We start from the raw sequence: 17271 nt of genomic DNA, 5'->3' as shown, positions 1-17271 counted from the left end.
GTACTTTTGTTTCTAAATACGGGACGATTCCGTATTTTAAGGGACGGTTGGCAACCCTACATATCGGTCACATATTTGTCAGTAGTTTGTACTGTGAGCAGCAGTGTAACCCTGAGCTGAGCATCAAAGACAGGCGGTGCAGGCTTAGTCAAATATGATGGGCGAATTTTTAATTAAGTTTTCTCCATTGTTTTCCTTGGTCTGACTGTGGAGTTTGTTTTGAAATTCATGACAGGAAGTACTTCTATTTAGCTAAACGGAAGCTAAACGGAAAAACAGAGTAGCCCCCACTTCTTGCGTGATTCTGGCTTCACAGCAGGAGCTCAAACAACTTTGCAAGATTTGAGTAGCGCAGAAATTTGGGAGAAGCGTCCCACAGAGCGACAGTACAGCCTGCGCTCCGGATCACCGTCTGTCATTCAGCAGGTGAGTAACACTTCCGTCTGTCTGCAGGAGCAAGTGTGCTGAATACTCGAACTCTGTTAATTTATCTGCAGGTTAGAAGTAAAACTCAAAGGCAAAAGTTATTTGCTACTAAAACTCCTCTGTTAGAGGATGGAGACCAGTAACAACAACAACAACAATAAATAACAATAATACATTTATAGCAGTTTGGATAAAGCCACACATTAAAGATAAATGTTCCCGCATGCAGACACACAGTCCTGAACACTGACTGAGAAAAGGACGGTGCTCTGACAACAACAACCTGACGTGATGCGTGATGTAGTGTGATGTTGCGTGCTCGCCGTGTGGAAACTACAGTATGGAGAAGATGGGTGACAACATGCGCATGGAATAGAATAGAATAGACCTTTGTTGTCATTGAACATGTGCCAGCGAAATTGTAGAAATGCTTCACCAACGTGTTCTTACCCTGTTGATCTTTGCAGGTTACTTGGATAAGAAAAAACAATATTGATCATTTTTAGAATAAAGATTTCGATATTTCTAAGGCGTGGCAGATGTTTTTAAAACGATTGCATAATTGGCACTTAAGCTGTGAGCGCAGTGCCAAAACTCTCTGTCCTAAATCACTCGGTGCGCAGGGTGAGGAAGTGAGGTGTGAAGAGCGCACACAGCAAGCCACGTCTGGCTGAAGAATCTGTAACGAATACAAGTGAAATGTCCTATGAATGAATCCGTGTTAGTGCGTTAGATTAATCTCCATGTGATAATGTGCGACATAGTAACTGGAACTCTCTCATCTGATGGCAAATGATGTTAGGTCTGCTTTCACACACATTTAGCCTATAAAATCAAATGCATGTTATTTTAAGATAAGATACCTTTATTAATCCCACGGGTGGGAATTTTTGTTAATATTTAAATATTATATGTAAATGTCCTAATTACTTATTTAACTGCTTTGATCTAGTGGAATGTCTTCCTTCCTCCTTGTTTAGGATTTCTGTGACTGCAGTAAAATTCCCTCCATCCATCACTTACCCCACGAGACCTGAGGTAAAAATTAATTTATGATAATCACACAATTCTCACTAATTGAACTGAATGCCAATATGCATTTATAATGAGCATTTACATGATCTGCACAACTTTGTTTATTATGTTGTTGTTTTCATGAATGACCGGAGGGTCTGTCCCAGTGAATCATGGGACAGCATTTTCTCCTCTCTATTAAGAAAATATGGCCCAGTGTATGCTGTTCCAACAGAGCTGATATAGGAAGCACCAAAGCTCCTTTCCTCAGTATTTGGGGAATTGGAGCATCTCTTATTATGGCGACTACACTACCTCTGGTCATCACTCTAATTTAGGAACATTTCTAATCAAAGTGGATCATTGGGACTTGTGGCGTTACTGTCACGGCTGGCGGGGTGAGCCGTGTGGTGTAGGAGGAAAAGGACCCAAAATGCAGGCAGTTGACTGGTGATGAGAGTGATGTTTTATTTACAGAAGTGGAGCAACTTGAACAGGCAGTGAGAAAAGACGAATGACTGAAAAAAACCTAGACTGGGGGAAAACTTAATGACAAACCTGAACGGGGAGCGGAGACTGCAGAGCGCCGTCTTTACACCAACAAACACAGACGATCCGACGATGAACAGAAGCCAACACACACTATAAATACACACTAGGTAATGAGGAGATGACACGCAGGGGTGGACACAGCTGACACTAATGGACATGATGAGAGGCAGACCTACAAAGTAAAACCGGAAACACACAGACTGTTTTACAACAAAACGCAGGGACCTGAACGGAGCACAGAGGGGAGACACAGGTAGGGATAATAAACACGACAACCAACCCAAAGAATTAATACCAAACACAAGATGAACCCAAAAAGAAACACAAAACGCTGGGTCAACGACCCAGGATCATGACAGTTACACTCCTTCCTGCATATACACTTCCACATCCACATTACATGTGAATTATAATCAAAATAACAGGTGGAAGATTAAAAACAAATGAACATACAAATATGAGTTTTAAACAGTTCTGTTAAACAAACCACTGATTCATTCGACCGAATCGACTGATTTTTGAAATAAGCTGCAGTTATAAGGTGCCAGTGTTTAGAGTTAATCAAGACCAGGACAAATTAAAGTTTAGTGGAACTAAGAGATCCAAATGACTGGAAACCATTAAATGTTTCATTTTTGCAACGTTTCAGATTAAATACATACGATTGGGAAAAGCTTTGATATGTGAGATTCAAATGCTTGTCAAAAGTAATACCAAGGTTTTTATCAGATGATTTGATATTGCTGATGTAAGGGCTCTCCTCAGAGAAGCTGCCAGACCCAAACAGTGTCAGTTTGAGACATCCAGTTAGTTAATGGCAGTGAAAGATTGCCTGAGATAGCTGTTGAGGTTGTTTGTCTTACAGCTGTGTATCATCTGCAATGACAGAAGATGCTTTTGAAGCTGTTTAGTAGGATAGGATATGTAATGAAAATAGAATTGGTCCAAGGATGGAGCCCTGAGGGACTTCATTTAAATTTATACGTACATTTCAGAATTCGTATTATTACAAATATGTCTCTCGGTGAAGTCTGATGAGAACCATTTGAGAACGTTGTCACAGATACCAACACAGTTCATCAATCAGAATGGCATGATCAATGGTGTCACCTGCTGCAGGTCAAGTGGGAATGAAATCAAATATTTCCCAAGTGCATAAGAATGTCATTAGTAATTGTTAGTAATGCTGTTTTCAGTTTTGTCAATAATCAAAAGTGATTTCATACTTTCTACCTTCAGTGTTAGGCAGAGGCGGAGCCAGACATTTGAAACACCCGGGGCTTAGCCCTAAAGGGTATGCATTTTTTTTTCTTTCTTTTTTTTTGAGGGGGGGGGGGGTTAGAAATGACTGAAAGATTAATAGGCTCTGTTTTGAGTTTTGTTCAAAAAAGAATGACTTCATATAGGGAAAAATATATATCACATATGCAGGACACCTTAAACTAGTTTTTTAATTAAGCAGCGAGGCAGAACAAAGTCAGGGCTGCATCAAGACACGAGGACTGAACCCCAAGTCAACCAGACCCAGAACTGATCCAGAACTAAAACAGGACTACAACAGTTCAAAATCAGGACTACTGAGGACTTAACCAAGACAGAACCAGAATCAGAACTAGATGATAGCAGCACTAAAAATCATCATAGACCTGCACTACACTTATTTTTTTTAATTGTACCAAAGTCCACTATTTAGATTCAGAAAAGTTTATATAATTATTTAGCCTTGTTGTGCAAACAAGCCTGCAAAACTTAATAAATATATAACTTGAAAAATAACAAACCTAAAAAGAAACACGAGATACATGAGTACCTATGATACGGTGATACTTTTGGTAAACAACCATTTGACTAACATGTGTGTCTCACCTGCTCTTGTTCCATCTCTGTTCTGTCCTCATTCCCCATCTCCCTCTCTGCTCCTCTCTCTCCCTCTCTGCTCCTCTCTCTCTGTTCCTCTCTGTTCCTCCCTCTCTGTTCCTCTCTCTCCCTCTCTGCTCCTCTCTCTCCCTCTCTGCTCCTCTCTCTCCCTCTCTGTTCCTCTCTCTCTCTCTCTGTTCCTCTCTCTCTCTCTCTGTTCCTCTCTCTCTCTCTCTCTCTGTTCCTCTCTCTCTCTCTCTCTCTGTTCCTCTCTCTCTCTCTCTGCTCCTCTCTCTCTCTCTCTGTTCCTCTCTCTCTCTCTCTCTCTGTTCCTCTCTCTCTCTCCCTCTGTTCCTCTTTCTCCCTCTCTGTTCCTCTCTCTCCCTCTCTGCTCCTCTCTCTCCCTCTCTGCTCCTCTCTCTCCCTCTCTGCTCCTCTCTCTCCCTCTCTGTTCCCCTCTCTGTGTTCCCCTCTCTCTCTCTTTGTGCTGACAATCATCAAATATACAGTTGAAACCAGATATTTACTCTTCAGATAAAAACACTTTTTTAATTGTAACATCAAATCAGACTAAATGTTTATTTTTTTTAGATTGATAAATATAAAAACATATTCGTTAACTTTCTATCTGTATTTCTTAATTGCAAATGTATTCAAACTGAGCCACACTTATGGAGCTCCACAGTTCTGTTCCTGGTGTTTTGGTTGACATCTCTTTATTTTCCCATGTCAAAGAAACAGGCTCTGTGTTTTGCCTTATATGCATCCACAGCTGTGCCACCAATTTACTCACATGGACTCTACTAACCTATCAGAAGCTTCTGCAGCTCAGAATGGAATCGTCTGGAGTTTCTTATTATTTAACAATAAACTTAGTGTACATGGACTCCTACATTTGATCAAAGTGATAAAAATGGACAGCTCTGTCTCTTTATTCTGAAATTTAACTAATTCAAAAGATATTTCAATATTTATCTAAAACAAAAAGTTTACTCTAAATTGATGTTGTACAGTAAAAATGTTTTATGTTTTCTCCCTAAAGTGTATGTAAATATCTGGTTACAAATGTGAATATCCTGCTGTGTACTGAAATCCCTCTTGTTTTGCATAGAAATATACCAAACAACACACAAAGCATAATATATAAAATACTACCTGAGTTTTTTCTTTGAAAGAAGCTCCTTATGTCCATTCTTGTATATCAGTGCATTACTGAAACCGATTTAGCCGTGGAGGGTAACGACTGAAAATATGAAATAAACACACATGTAAGCTAAGACTCTCTAAAGAAACAGCATTGTTGTTGTTCAGCTTTTCATTTCGCCATTTGTTGATTCACTTGAAGAGCGAGTAACGTAAAACGGGTCAAGTGATCAGTTTGATATCAATCTTTCGTGATGCACCGTCATATTTACATTATTTGTACGGTACGAATGATTTGCTTTGGTACCTGTGTTCCAGATCTACTGGCGTTTAGATCAACTGGCGTTGGTCGAACAGATGTGTGGCAGTCTTGCGTTTCAGGAGCTGCTACCGACAAACCAGCAAAAAAACGGCAAATGTGTCATCTGTGACACTTGTGAGGTTGTCTCAAACACACTCCGTCAGTCTTGATGCTGTTGAACAACAAAATGTATAAAAATGTGGCGAGTTTACCTGGTGATATCCTCATGCGCAACGCGATCACGAAAACAGCAAACAAGTAATACCACGCCGATGTTGTTCACAGGACAGCAAGAGTAAACGATCGGGAGACTGCTGTCGTCGTTATCGTTCCCCTCGCACGGTTTGTTTCTCCGAATTCAGCGTTTTTGCTTCACAACTACAGCGTGCAGTTTACTTTGTGCACTAACATGGAGTCAAGTCAACCAGCGCCACCTCTGGCCAAGTGCCACAGCCTACAGCCAGATCAACTTGTGACACACATCTGCAGCACGTTTGAATTCGTTTCATGCACATTTGTACCTTTCAACCGTGTCTGTTTGTGCGTCATGCAAATAAACCTTTGAAATGAATGAAATGACACTAATATTTCATATATTCCTTATTGGCCTACATTTGTACAAAATTCCAAATTATATACACAAAGTCATAGACATCACCACTCCAATTGGTCATCATGATTTTGATATTCTCTTTTTCCATAACAATGAAATATGCCTTGGACAAATATGACACATCAATATTTCATTAGTGTTGTCACATCACATCCTGTAAGCATCGTTTGTCTGTGTCCTTTCTCTGGAAACAAATTTCCCACGTGTGGGACTAATAAAGGTTATCTTATCTTATCTTATATTTCCAGCCAATATAGGCAATCCATCAACATGGCTGGAGAGTTGGTAGTTATATACAGTCTGTATAAGTGTGGTTAATCCAATGAAGATTTGTAAGGAGACGGCAGTTACTTTGAATTCACAGCAGTTACACAGTGATTAGTAATAAAAAGCCAGTGAGAGTGAGTGGATTTAAGAAAGTCAGTGACTCAGGTGTGTCGCTTGGTTTGTCATCTGTTTGTGAGACTGGAGGAGACGTAGAAATCCTTTGTTTTAAATCTTAGTTAGGAAGGTTCCTGTTTGAAAACAAGCACTTTTTGTGAGAAATGCAAGAAGTACATCTGCAGAAAGCACACAGTTACATTCTGTCCATCATGTGGACAAAATAGAAAATGTTGAGCATTGAAAAACTGAGAACGTTGGGCAAGTTCAAAATACGTGTTTGTAAGAACGAAAAACCAAATTGTTCCTAAAATAGTTATGGAAAGTCTAACTGTTGTATGTCTGTGTTCTACATGTTTATCTAATGGAAAATAAAGTTGCTATTGTTTTATTGCAGTTTCTTGACAATTCTGAGTGGATTTACACAGTACGGGTCAAAATGACCCGCAACAAAATCAATGTCACTTTTTTGTTTTTCAACTTAATACAAGGGTTAATTTCCAAAACTTCCATATGATCTTCAATTTGTAGCAGATCCACTATCACACAGCAGCTGGAGCAGTTTCAAATGGAGGTCAGTCCACTACTACCATAGCCCACTACTAGATTAACTTGTGACACATCTACACCTGCTGCTATGATCACATTGAGTAGAGGCTGAGTGGCTGCACTTACCCCTGGTACATCCAGATCTACCCACAAACATGTTGAAAGATGCAATGCCAGCAATGTGGATTGTCAACACTGAAAACAATCAGTAAGCAAAGACAACAGGGATCATTTGTTTCTGTTTATTTAGCATGCACAACATTTGTAGTCGCCTTCTGCACAGGGGAAGTCCACACACACTGTGTGGTACCACTTTCCACAGAAGGTGCATTCAATCTGCAAGACTGAATGAGATTGTCAGAGTCATTGTCTGACTGTTTATTACTAATCACTGTGTAACTGCTGTACATTCACAGTAACTGCCATCTCCTTACAAATGTTTATTAGATTAACCACACTTATACAAACTGTATATAACAACCAACTCTAACATGTTTGTTCGCAGAGAAAAGACACAGACAGACTACGCTAACGACATGTGATGTTACAACACTAGGGAAATATTAGTGTCATTTCATTCATTTCAAAGGTTTATTTGCATGACGCACAAACAGACACAATTGAAAGGTACAAATGTGCATGACACGAATTCAAACATGCTGCAGATGTGTGTCACAAGTTGATCTGGCTGTAGGCTGTGGCACTTGGCCAGAGGTGGCGCTGGTTGACTCGAGTCCATGTTAGTGCACAAAGTAAACTGCTCGCTTTAGTTGTGAAGCAAAAACGCTGAATTTGGAGAAACAAACCGTGCGAGGGGAACGATAACGACGACAACAGTCTCCCGATCGTTTACTCTTGCTGTCCTGTGAACAACATCGGTGTGGTATTACTTGTTTGCTGTTTTCGCGATTGCGTCGCGCTTGAGGATATCACCAGGTAAACTCGCCACATTTTTATACATTTTGTTGTTCAACAGCATCAAGACTGACGGAGTGTGTTTGAGACAACCTCACAAGTGTCACAGATGACACATTTGCCGTTTTTTTTTTTTTTTGCTGGTTTGTCGGTAGCAGCTCCTGAAACGCAAGACTGCCACACATCTGTTCGACCAACGCCAGTTGATCTAAACGCCAGTAGATCTGGAACACCTGCTCAAACTTCAGCTCTCCTCTGTCTGCCTGGCTGCATTTCTCCAACAGCGCACTCGCAGGCAGCAGCTGCCCCGCCCCGCTTAGTGTCTGAGCTCGGATCATACCAATATTAGGGGGGATTTACGCACAGTTGTAAATTCCCACAGTGTGCACTATGTGCTTTGAATATTGTGTGTAGTTTTTGTTTTATACAGTTGTCAGCCAGGCATCTAACTATGAAAAAATTACACTCCAAAAGACCCCGGGCTTCTGACAAAACAACCCGGGCTTAAGCCCAGTAAGCCACCCCCCGCTCCACCACTGGTGTTAGGAATGTTCATTTTACTCTTCACAGCCGTCACCACAGTGGCCGCAGTCTTGGAGTCTGACTGCTCATTACTGATTTTGTTACCTGTTCAAGATTAGGCTGTGGCTGCTTTAAGTGTGGGGACACAATTTCCACCATGGTTTCTAAGCACTGATCCAGACAGTTCAAGTTTCCCGTGTTTCTAAAATTAAGGGACTAAGCGTGTAAATGTAAAAAAGTAATAAAAATATAATGTAAAGCAGTAAAAGGAGTTAGTAGCTTTTTCTCAGCTTTCTTGCCAGCCCGTTCTCACTCCCGAGGCGTAACATGCCGACGTTTTGTCACGTCCCACGGCGTTTCTGAGGAACGTGAAAGGAGACCTTCAGCGTTCTTGTGGTACGCGGAGGGTTATGAAAACCAGTGCAATGACACTCCCGCGGTAGTAGACGTTCCAGCCCTGTATTCCAGCCCTAAACATGACCTTATCCCCGACCTTAACCAGGACTTAAAACGTTAAATAGCGTGTTTTTAAGCGATTTGAAGAAAAAGAGCGAACATATGTAGATTGAGTCCAGACGGTTCTCATATTTCCTCATTTTTCCGAGGTCGTCATTTAGGAACGTGGTGGGTAGCCGAAAACGTAATATGTTGACGATGTGTCACCTAGCGTAAAATGTTCCGCTTTGGGAGTGAGAACGTGTTGCTAATGCTGCCTGTAACAGTCTTCATTGTCAACCTTTCACTCGACTGTGTGCTGGAATCATAACCAGTTTGTATTATTCATGATTAAAAGCACTAGAAGAAGACACGAGTACAGTCCTTGGTTAATGACTTCACCACGGTTTGTGAAATGCTTGTGAAAATGTTACTGTAGCGTCAAAGCTATGGTCAACTATGGTCAGTTAAATTATATTCATTGGTAACTGACAGCGACTGACGGAGGCTTCAGAGTCATTGGTGGGAAACTCCAGAATACTACTGGCTGTAATACAGGTACCTGTCAGTGTATCTTTACACTACAATTACATGTGGTTTGATTTTTCTTCCAGTGTTTCTGTTCTGACAGCATGAAGTGCACGTGGCCACTTTCCTCTCTGTTGCTGCTGCTCTTAGAGGTGAACAGTGCTTCTCTGCAGGAGACCAACAGGCCTAATTTTGTCCTGATAATGGTGGATGACCTAGGAATTGGAGACCTCGGCTGTTATGGCAATAACTCACTGAGGTAAGAACATGTTGCTTCTCACTGACGCTGGTGAAGCTTAAGTGTAATTTGGCTACTGGTTCTTAGAGACGTGATTGGCAGAAATGGGGGGAACTTGTAATTCTTCAAGCTGCTACTCCCAGAACTCTTTCATTTGACCTCCTGTTATTGTAGGCCGTTTTGTTCCCATACTGGAGTGAATATCTTTGATTGTGGCTCTGTTGATTGTTCACTGTTCAACTGTTCACAGTTGTCTGGGGGGGGGTTAGACTACTGAATCTGTAGATAAACAGGACAGCAGGCTGCAGAGAGGGTAGAAGAGCACAACATGTTCCTGTGATATTTTGGATATACACTACAGGAAGCCCAGTAGAAGAGAGAGGACTCATAAAAGACTGGCAAATACACTCAACAAAAATATAAACGCAACACCTTTGTTACTGCTCCCATTCCCCATGGGATGGACGTAGAGACCTAAAATTCATTCCAGATACACAATATAACCATCCCTCCCAAACAGTGGTCACAAATCAGTCCAAATGTGTGGTAGTGGGCACATCTGCTATATTGAGATAATCCATCCCACCTCACAGGTGTGCCACATCAGGATGCTGATCTGACATCATGAGTAGTGCACAGGTGTACCTCAGACTGCCCACAACAAAAGGCCACCCTGGAATGTGCAGTTTTTTGCGCTATTGGGGGTCTGGGGACCCAGAACCGGTCAGTATCTGGTGTGACCACCATTTGCCTCATGCAGTGCAACACATCGTCGCATGGAGTCTATCAGATTGTCAATTGTGGCCTGTGGAATGTTGGTCCACTCCACTTCAATGGCTGTGCGAGGTTGTTGGATATTCGTGGGAACTGGTACACGCTGTCGTATACGCCGGTCAAGCACATCCCGAACATGCTCAATGGGTGACATGTCCGGTGAGTATGCTGGCCATGCAAGAACTGGGACATTCTCAGCTGCCATCTGCCCTGAACAATGTGAACCATGATTCATCTGTGAAGCGCACACCTCTCCAACGTGCCAGACGCCATCGAATGTGAGCATTTGCCCACACAAGTCTGTTACGGCGACGAGCTGGAGTCAGGTCAAGACCCCGATGAGGACGACTGGCATGCAGTTGAGCGTCCCTGAGACGGTTTCTGACAGTTTGTGCAGAAATTGTTTGGTTGTGCAAACCAATTGTTCCAGCAGCTGTCTGGGTGGCTGGTCTCAGACGATCTTGGAGGTGAACCTGCTGGATGTGGAGGTCCTGGGCTGGTGTGGTTACACGAGGTCTGCGGTTGTGAGGCCGGTTGGATGTGCTGCCATATTCTCTGAAACGCCTGTGGAGACGGCTTATGGTTGAGAAATGAACATTCAATGCACGGGCGACAGATCTGGTTGACATTCCTGCAGTCAGCATGCCAATTGCACGCTCCCTCATTGCTTGTGGCATCTGTGGCATTTTGCTGTGAGACAAAACTGCACATTCCAGGGTGGCCTTTTGTTGTGGGCAGTCTGAGGTACACCTGTGCACTACTCATGATGTCAGATCAGCATCCTGATGTGGCACACCTGTGAGGTGGGATGGATTATCTCAATATAGCAGATGTGCCCACTACCACACATTTGGACTGATTTGTGACCACTGTTTGGGAGGGATGGTTATATTGTGTATCTGGAATGAATTCTAGGTCTCTACGTCCATCCCATGGGGAATGGGAGCAGTAACAAAGGTGTTGCGTTTATATTTTTGTTGAGTGTATAACCAGAAACTAACTAATTCAAAGAATATTCAAAAACACTGGACCCACAGACCCAGGACCATGACAGGAGATAGCCTCTCCCAGAAACTGTGCCAGTGGAAATATTATCATTTGGGATTACTTCACTGTATTGGATACTGTGCAAACAACATAAATTCAGCATTTATTGCTTTATTTAATGCTACATTTAGCATTTATTATACTAAAGTGACGCTACCCAAGAATATCCGCTAATATGAAGCCTATGTGAGCTAAGTACAAAAATCAAGGGAACTTTTTTAAAAGATATTTTTAGATCAATCTCAAACTACCTCTGACTCAATGTACTGCTCTAAAATTCTCCTTTGACTTAATTGGGGCCGACTAATTGAGAATAAAGATTTCTTTGTCTGTTCATTTGTTTCTTGTCCTGTTTCCTGTTGTGACCTCTGTGTGAAGAGCCTTTCGTCGAGCTTGGTTTTACTCAAGGTCTCTTCCTGTCGAGTTCTGCCCATTGGGGAGTTTTGGCTTGTAGGGGCAATATTATTATAGATGACTGCTGTCGAGCAGTTATTATTGCATCCAAGTGCAATAATAAAAATACATACATACCATTTTATATTTGTTGAATGAGATTTTATTCCTGTGCTCTTGTTTCCATGCAGTAAGTTTTATTTGTCGAGGTTCTCTTTCTGATATTTCTTTCTCTATCTCGCTACAGTAAAGGTGAGTGGAATTTTAATAGAGCTTTAATTCTGCAAAGACGTCGGTGCTTTCAGATATTTACGTTCATCTCCAGTGTTTTTGAGTAGATTCAGAATGATCACAGCGGCGTGTCCCGGTTAGTTTTGTTTACTGATTTTTATCTAAGTCATAGTTTTTCTTTGATAAGACTTTTTTTTATGAAACAGGGACACTGATTTTGTAAAATAACAGTAAAGTGGTGATTTGTGATTGATTGGAAAATTTGGGCATTAAGAACTGAGTAAGAGATTCTTGGGCAACAGCTGGAGATAAGTTGCTTTAACTTTATTTCAGGCATTGACAAGTCTGACATATTCTGCTTTGATGAGAAACCTGTTCTGTAATTGCTGATGATGTGATTTGCAGGACCCCCAATATTGACCAGCTGGCAAAGGAAGGGGTGAAGCTGACCCACCACATTGCTGCAGCCAGCCTCTGCACTCCCAGCAGGGCAGCGTTTCTCACCGGACGATACCCAGTGCGATCAGGCCAGTTAAAAGCTGCACACACAAACAAGCTTCCCTGACAGGAGCAGTGCTCAATGTTGGCCTGGTGGAGAAGTTTCCAGAATACAGGAGCGTTAAACACAGCCACCTTTAACAGAGGCCATTCATTTAGTGAATTATTTAAGATCGCTTTGAGCCCAATTACAATAAAACTGTCTATAAAACTCTTTATGCACATTGTTGTGAATTGAGTCATTTTTTTTATGCATGCTAAAGTCACACGTTTGTTTTTGTTTTTCTTTCTTTCCAGGTATCGCTGGTTATAGCAGACCAGGTGTCTTTTTATTTAATGCAGCATCTGGAGGTCTCCCCAGCCAGGAGATTACGTTTGCCAAGGTTGTCAAACAACAAGGCTACGAGACTGCTCTCATAGGTATGATGTATGAATCTTATGTGTCTTATTAGCAAAAACAACAAAAAGCTTGTCATTTCAGACCCTTACACATCTGTTAGGAATGAATATGAATATGTGGAAACGCTGAAAAAGCATTATGTCACCAAGAAACATGTTTAGAAGCTGACATTATAAGTGCTGTACTTTGGTGTGATTTGTCTGATGTAGAGTCTAAGCTGGTGACTCTGTGAACTTACCAGTGCAGTTGTTTTAGACACAGCGTGAAAGAAATGAGCAACGTATACCGTGGATAGCCATTTCATTGGCAGACTCCCAGTGTCATTGGGAGTCTAACCATTGGTACACTGGTCACACTGCAGTGCAGTCCTGGTTACCTTCGACTTAGTGATTTGGAAGAAGGTTTCTAACATCTGCAGTTTAGATTGTGTTGCTGATATGACTTAATGATAACAATTATGTTGCTGTATTTGTAGACAGGTCTTAGTACAGAGACTTGATTTTTCCATCCTTCCCTGTGAATCAGATTTTTGTGTATTATTAGTTTAAATTCTGTTTGTGTGTATAGAGCTTGAGATCGTGACAGTGTAACCGGTTTCTGCTTCATCCCGCTGCAACAGTTCGGCCCAAACAGACTCCTCAACTCTGCGTTGTGTAGTGTTTTTAAAAAGACAAGGAGTCTCTGATCGATCGTTGCCACTTTATTTCCTGAATGGAAACAACGGTGTATTATCAGTGCACAGGCTCGCCATACACCACTCCGCACAGCACACTACGGCAGAACATCTCATTAGCATTCCGCTTTAGCATACAGTTTCACACATTAATAAACAAATGAAAAGTACATAAAACTGATGTTAGACATGTGTCCACTAAGCACTTATTACACTCGGTGCTCGTCAGCTAATCAAACATGTTTTATGTGTCTGTACTAGAGATGGCACGATACCACTTTTTTATGTCCGATACCGATACCGATATCATAAATTTGAATATCCGCCGATACCGATATGAATCCGATATAGTGTTTTTTAATCAACAAAACTGTTTTTTAAAATATCTTGCTGCATTTTGCAAGTCTGCAAGTTCATACTCAAGTTTAAAACAACAACTACACTAAAGCTATTCTGTTATACCTGTATGCAAAAAAAAAATATTTCATAGTTCAGCAATACTGATCAATCTAATAAACTTAAACCTACACCATCCTCCCTATTCTGGTATTTTAAAGAGTACTTAGCGTAAATATTAAGCAACCTAACTAATAGGGCTCCAACTCCCAGCAACAACAAAAATAAATAAATAAAAAATAGGGAACCACCCCTCACGCGCCACCTCATGATGCTTAATCGACGTAATCAACCTTAATTTGATGCAGTGTGAAAAAAAATGCACAGAAATCAATTATTTTTCAAGAAATATTAAATAGATTCAACATCTTTCTTCAACAAAATTGCAGACTGCACAGATGGTACCTTCCCAAAGGAAAAAGTACTATAGCTTACTAGGGTATATTAGACTTAATAGTTACTATATACAGTAATTGACTTCTATTCATTTTACATCAAATTAAAACTTTGGGTGTCAGATAATTATTTATTAAAAGCTAGACATTTTAAATGAGAATAAGAAAGAAAAGTATGTCTTTGTGCCCCCTTTTCCCTGTTAATGCCCTATCGGCCCCCCTGGCTAAACTTTGCTAGATCCGCCCCTGCACAGTTACCAGCGTCAGCTACGTAGAAAAAGATCCTCGAGTAGAAAGTAATATTAAATACATTCTAACAACAGCTGATCAAGCTTAAACGTGCTGCTGTTGTTCAGCCGCTGGTTTCCTCTTTCTGGTGCAAAGTGGGCCAAAAGCAAACTAGAGACACACTCGCGACAGAAAAGCCGATCAGCTGATCGTTAAGCAGTTTCATGATTGAAGTAGCAGCAAGAAGAGGCAGTCGCTCCATATATCGTTTGTTAAGCTTAACGCAGGAATGCTTTACAAACATTCAGAGATGGACTTACACACTTGCTTTACTTCTCTGGGGGATAACTTTGTCGGAGATGAAATGCCGGGTTGCTAGCGAAGCTCCACATGCTATCCAGACCACCGACAGGTCCTGCATGCCACAGCCGCTCTATCACGTGATGCATACTGCTCCAACGTGCTAACGTTCTGAGGTGAGTTACGGTGTGTTGCAAGTTTTGTGAGGTGCTTTCGTGATATTTAATGGATCGGATTACATTTTTTATTTTTCTCCGATATCCGATCCAGTAATTTAGGTCAGTATCGGACCGATACCGATACCTAATATCGGATCGGTCCATCTCTAGTCTGTACTACTTAGCTATATTGTGTGCGGAACAATACAACTCACCTCTCGTATGGCTACGGCAGACTGGCAGCGATTACTGCAGCCAGCCTCACCTAACCAGCCACACCGAGAGGGGGGGGGCGCTGTTTCCCCATTACACTGGCATTTGTGGCAAGTGGAATAATACCACATAAACACTGTTACATTCCCCCCTGCTGAATTCCACTTGCACACTCAAATAAACAAACACCACAAACAAAAAAACACCCTTAAAAAAAATCAGGTACACCACAGTCACCATAACACAAACAGAGGACAAAAACCCAATAATCCTCAAAAAAAAAAGAACAAGATAAAAAAAAAAAAAATCCAATAGCTAATCCACAGCTATCAGCATGTGATAAATCTGTTCAGTAATACCAGGTCGTACAGTCACAAAGAAAATTCAGTCAGAGGACTATCCCCAAAGGAAGTAGAAGAAGAAGTTGGCCAAACCCCTTCCAAAAAAGAACAAAATATGCCAGTTACATATTTCATCACATCATAACTGTACGCCACTCCGACACAGAAAAATCAACGACAAATAATCAGTTTCAATTCTAAAGATCAAAGTCCCACTTCAACAACAATAGAATCAACTCACAGTTATCAACAATATTTAAACTTTAACAGGTCTCTGATGCATCATTTCAATCAACCTGGAAACAGGCTTAAGTAACCGTCCCACTCTCGATCTAGCACGGGTCCCCACCATCCTGCTAACATCAATCGGGTCTGCGTTGGGTGGAACAACTGTGGTTGAGACATGACCCTCAATCGTAGCTTCATTGTCCTGGTCACTGTCAGTAATGGCTGCCAACTCCGAAACAGAGGAGGCTACAACTGGGGCCACAGACATAAGCAGGTCAGAATGTTGACCACCAGAGGTGGCATCTACCTGCTCCTCAGTGTCAACAGGGGGAACACTGGTACAGGCAAGCTCTCGATCCACCATGCTGCCTTCTGGTTGAGTAACCCCTGTCATCAGCGAGTCGCTGGACACTGCAGACGGTAAGTCAGACACCCAAGCTCTTGTCCTGTATTCAGCCGTGCCCACTGATGAGTTGCAGACAGGTTCTCCGTCGCATCCAACCATCAGCAAGCCAGACTCAGAAAGCTCATCTCCATCATCCTGAACTAAAACACCACTGAGAGGGAGGAAGTTCACTGGCATTATCAGGTTGCGATGCATAACTTTCACTTGCCCTGTGGAATCATCCATCAGCTTAAAGGTGTGACTCTCATCATTTTTGTCAAACTGTATAGACAACACTCTCCCAGCGATCAGCAAGTTTTCTTTTGCCACGTCCCTTTTTGTTGGCCAAAAGGACGCGATCACCTATCGCTACTGGGGCTCCCCGCACTTTCCGGTTGTAGAGGTCCGTGTGACGCTTCAAATTTTTGCGAGCCACCTCCTGCGCCAAATCCATGGCCTCTTTGAGGTCCCTCCTCAATGTCTGGACATATCGATCATAGTTCATGATGTCTTGGTGCTCAATAACAGAGCCAAAGATCACATCAATCGGCAGTCTTGACACTCTGCCAAACATCAGCAGAAATGGCGCATAGCCAGTTGTCTCATGGACTGTGCAGTTATAGGCAAATGTGAGAGCTTTCAGTGCCTCAGGCCACCTTTTCTTGGCTCTTGGGGGTAATGCACGAATCATGTTGCCCAAGATACGGTTCATCCTCTCGCAGGAGCTGTTTCCCATCGGATGGTATGGGGTCGTGTGAGACTTCTGGACACCTGCCACATTCAATAGCTCGGCAATGAGCACACTCTCAAAATTAGCTCCTTGATCCGAGTGAAGGCGTTTCGGAAAGCCGTAGATGCAGAAGTAGTTATGCCAGAGTTGGTGTGCCACCGCCTTAGCAGACTGATTGGGGCATAGAAAGGCCTGAGCCATCTTAGTAAAGTGGTCTGTGACCACAAGCACATCCACTGATTTGTTCGCCGAATCCTCCGCAGACCAAAAATCTATGCAGACCATTTCAAGAGGCTCTGATGTTCTGATATTCTCCAAAGGTGCTCTCGCCTCTGGCTCAGGCGACTTGCTAACAACACACCTTCTGCAGCACCGTACATACTCTGACACATGCTTGGCCATACCAG

General features: G+C 42.0%; 1 protein-coding gene across 3 annotated transcripts in view; it reads left to right on the top strand.

Moving 5' to 3' along the window:
• The window catches only part of LOC146698251 (steryl-sulfatase-like), a 49651-nt gene continuing 32380 nt past the window's right edge, over positions 1-17271 (top strand). The window contains exons 1-5 of one of the 3 annotated variants that reach the window (XM_085473292.1): positions 1-426; positions 1407-1464; positions 9323-9495; positions 12325-12446; positions 12715-12837. In XM_085473292.1, coding sequence (XP_085329418.1) covers positions 9341-9495; positions 12325-12446; positions 12715-12837 — 400 coding nt within the window. In that variant the 5' untranslated portion in view covers positions 1-426; positions 1407-1464; positions 9323-9340. The remainder of the gene's footprint in view (positions 427-1406; positions 1465-9322; positions 9496-12324; positions 12447-12714; positions 12838-17271) is intronic. The other 2 variants (XM_085473294.1, XM_085473293.1) reach the window with 2 other exon arrangements.

The sequence above is a fragment of the Copadichromis virginalis genome, linkage group LG11, assembly GCF_057382275.1.
Source record: "Copadichromis virginalis isolate Kocher_CV1m ecotype Utaka linkage group LG11, C_Virginalis_male_GT1.1, whole genome shotgun sequence".
Lineage (NCBI taxonomy): Eukaryota > Metazoa > Chordata > Actinopteri > Cichliformes > Cichlidae > Copadichromis > Copadichromis virginalis.
This window is presented reverse-complemented; position numbering and strand designations above follow the sequence as displayed.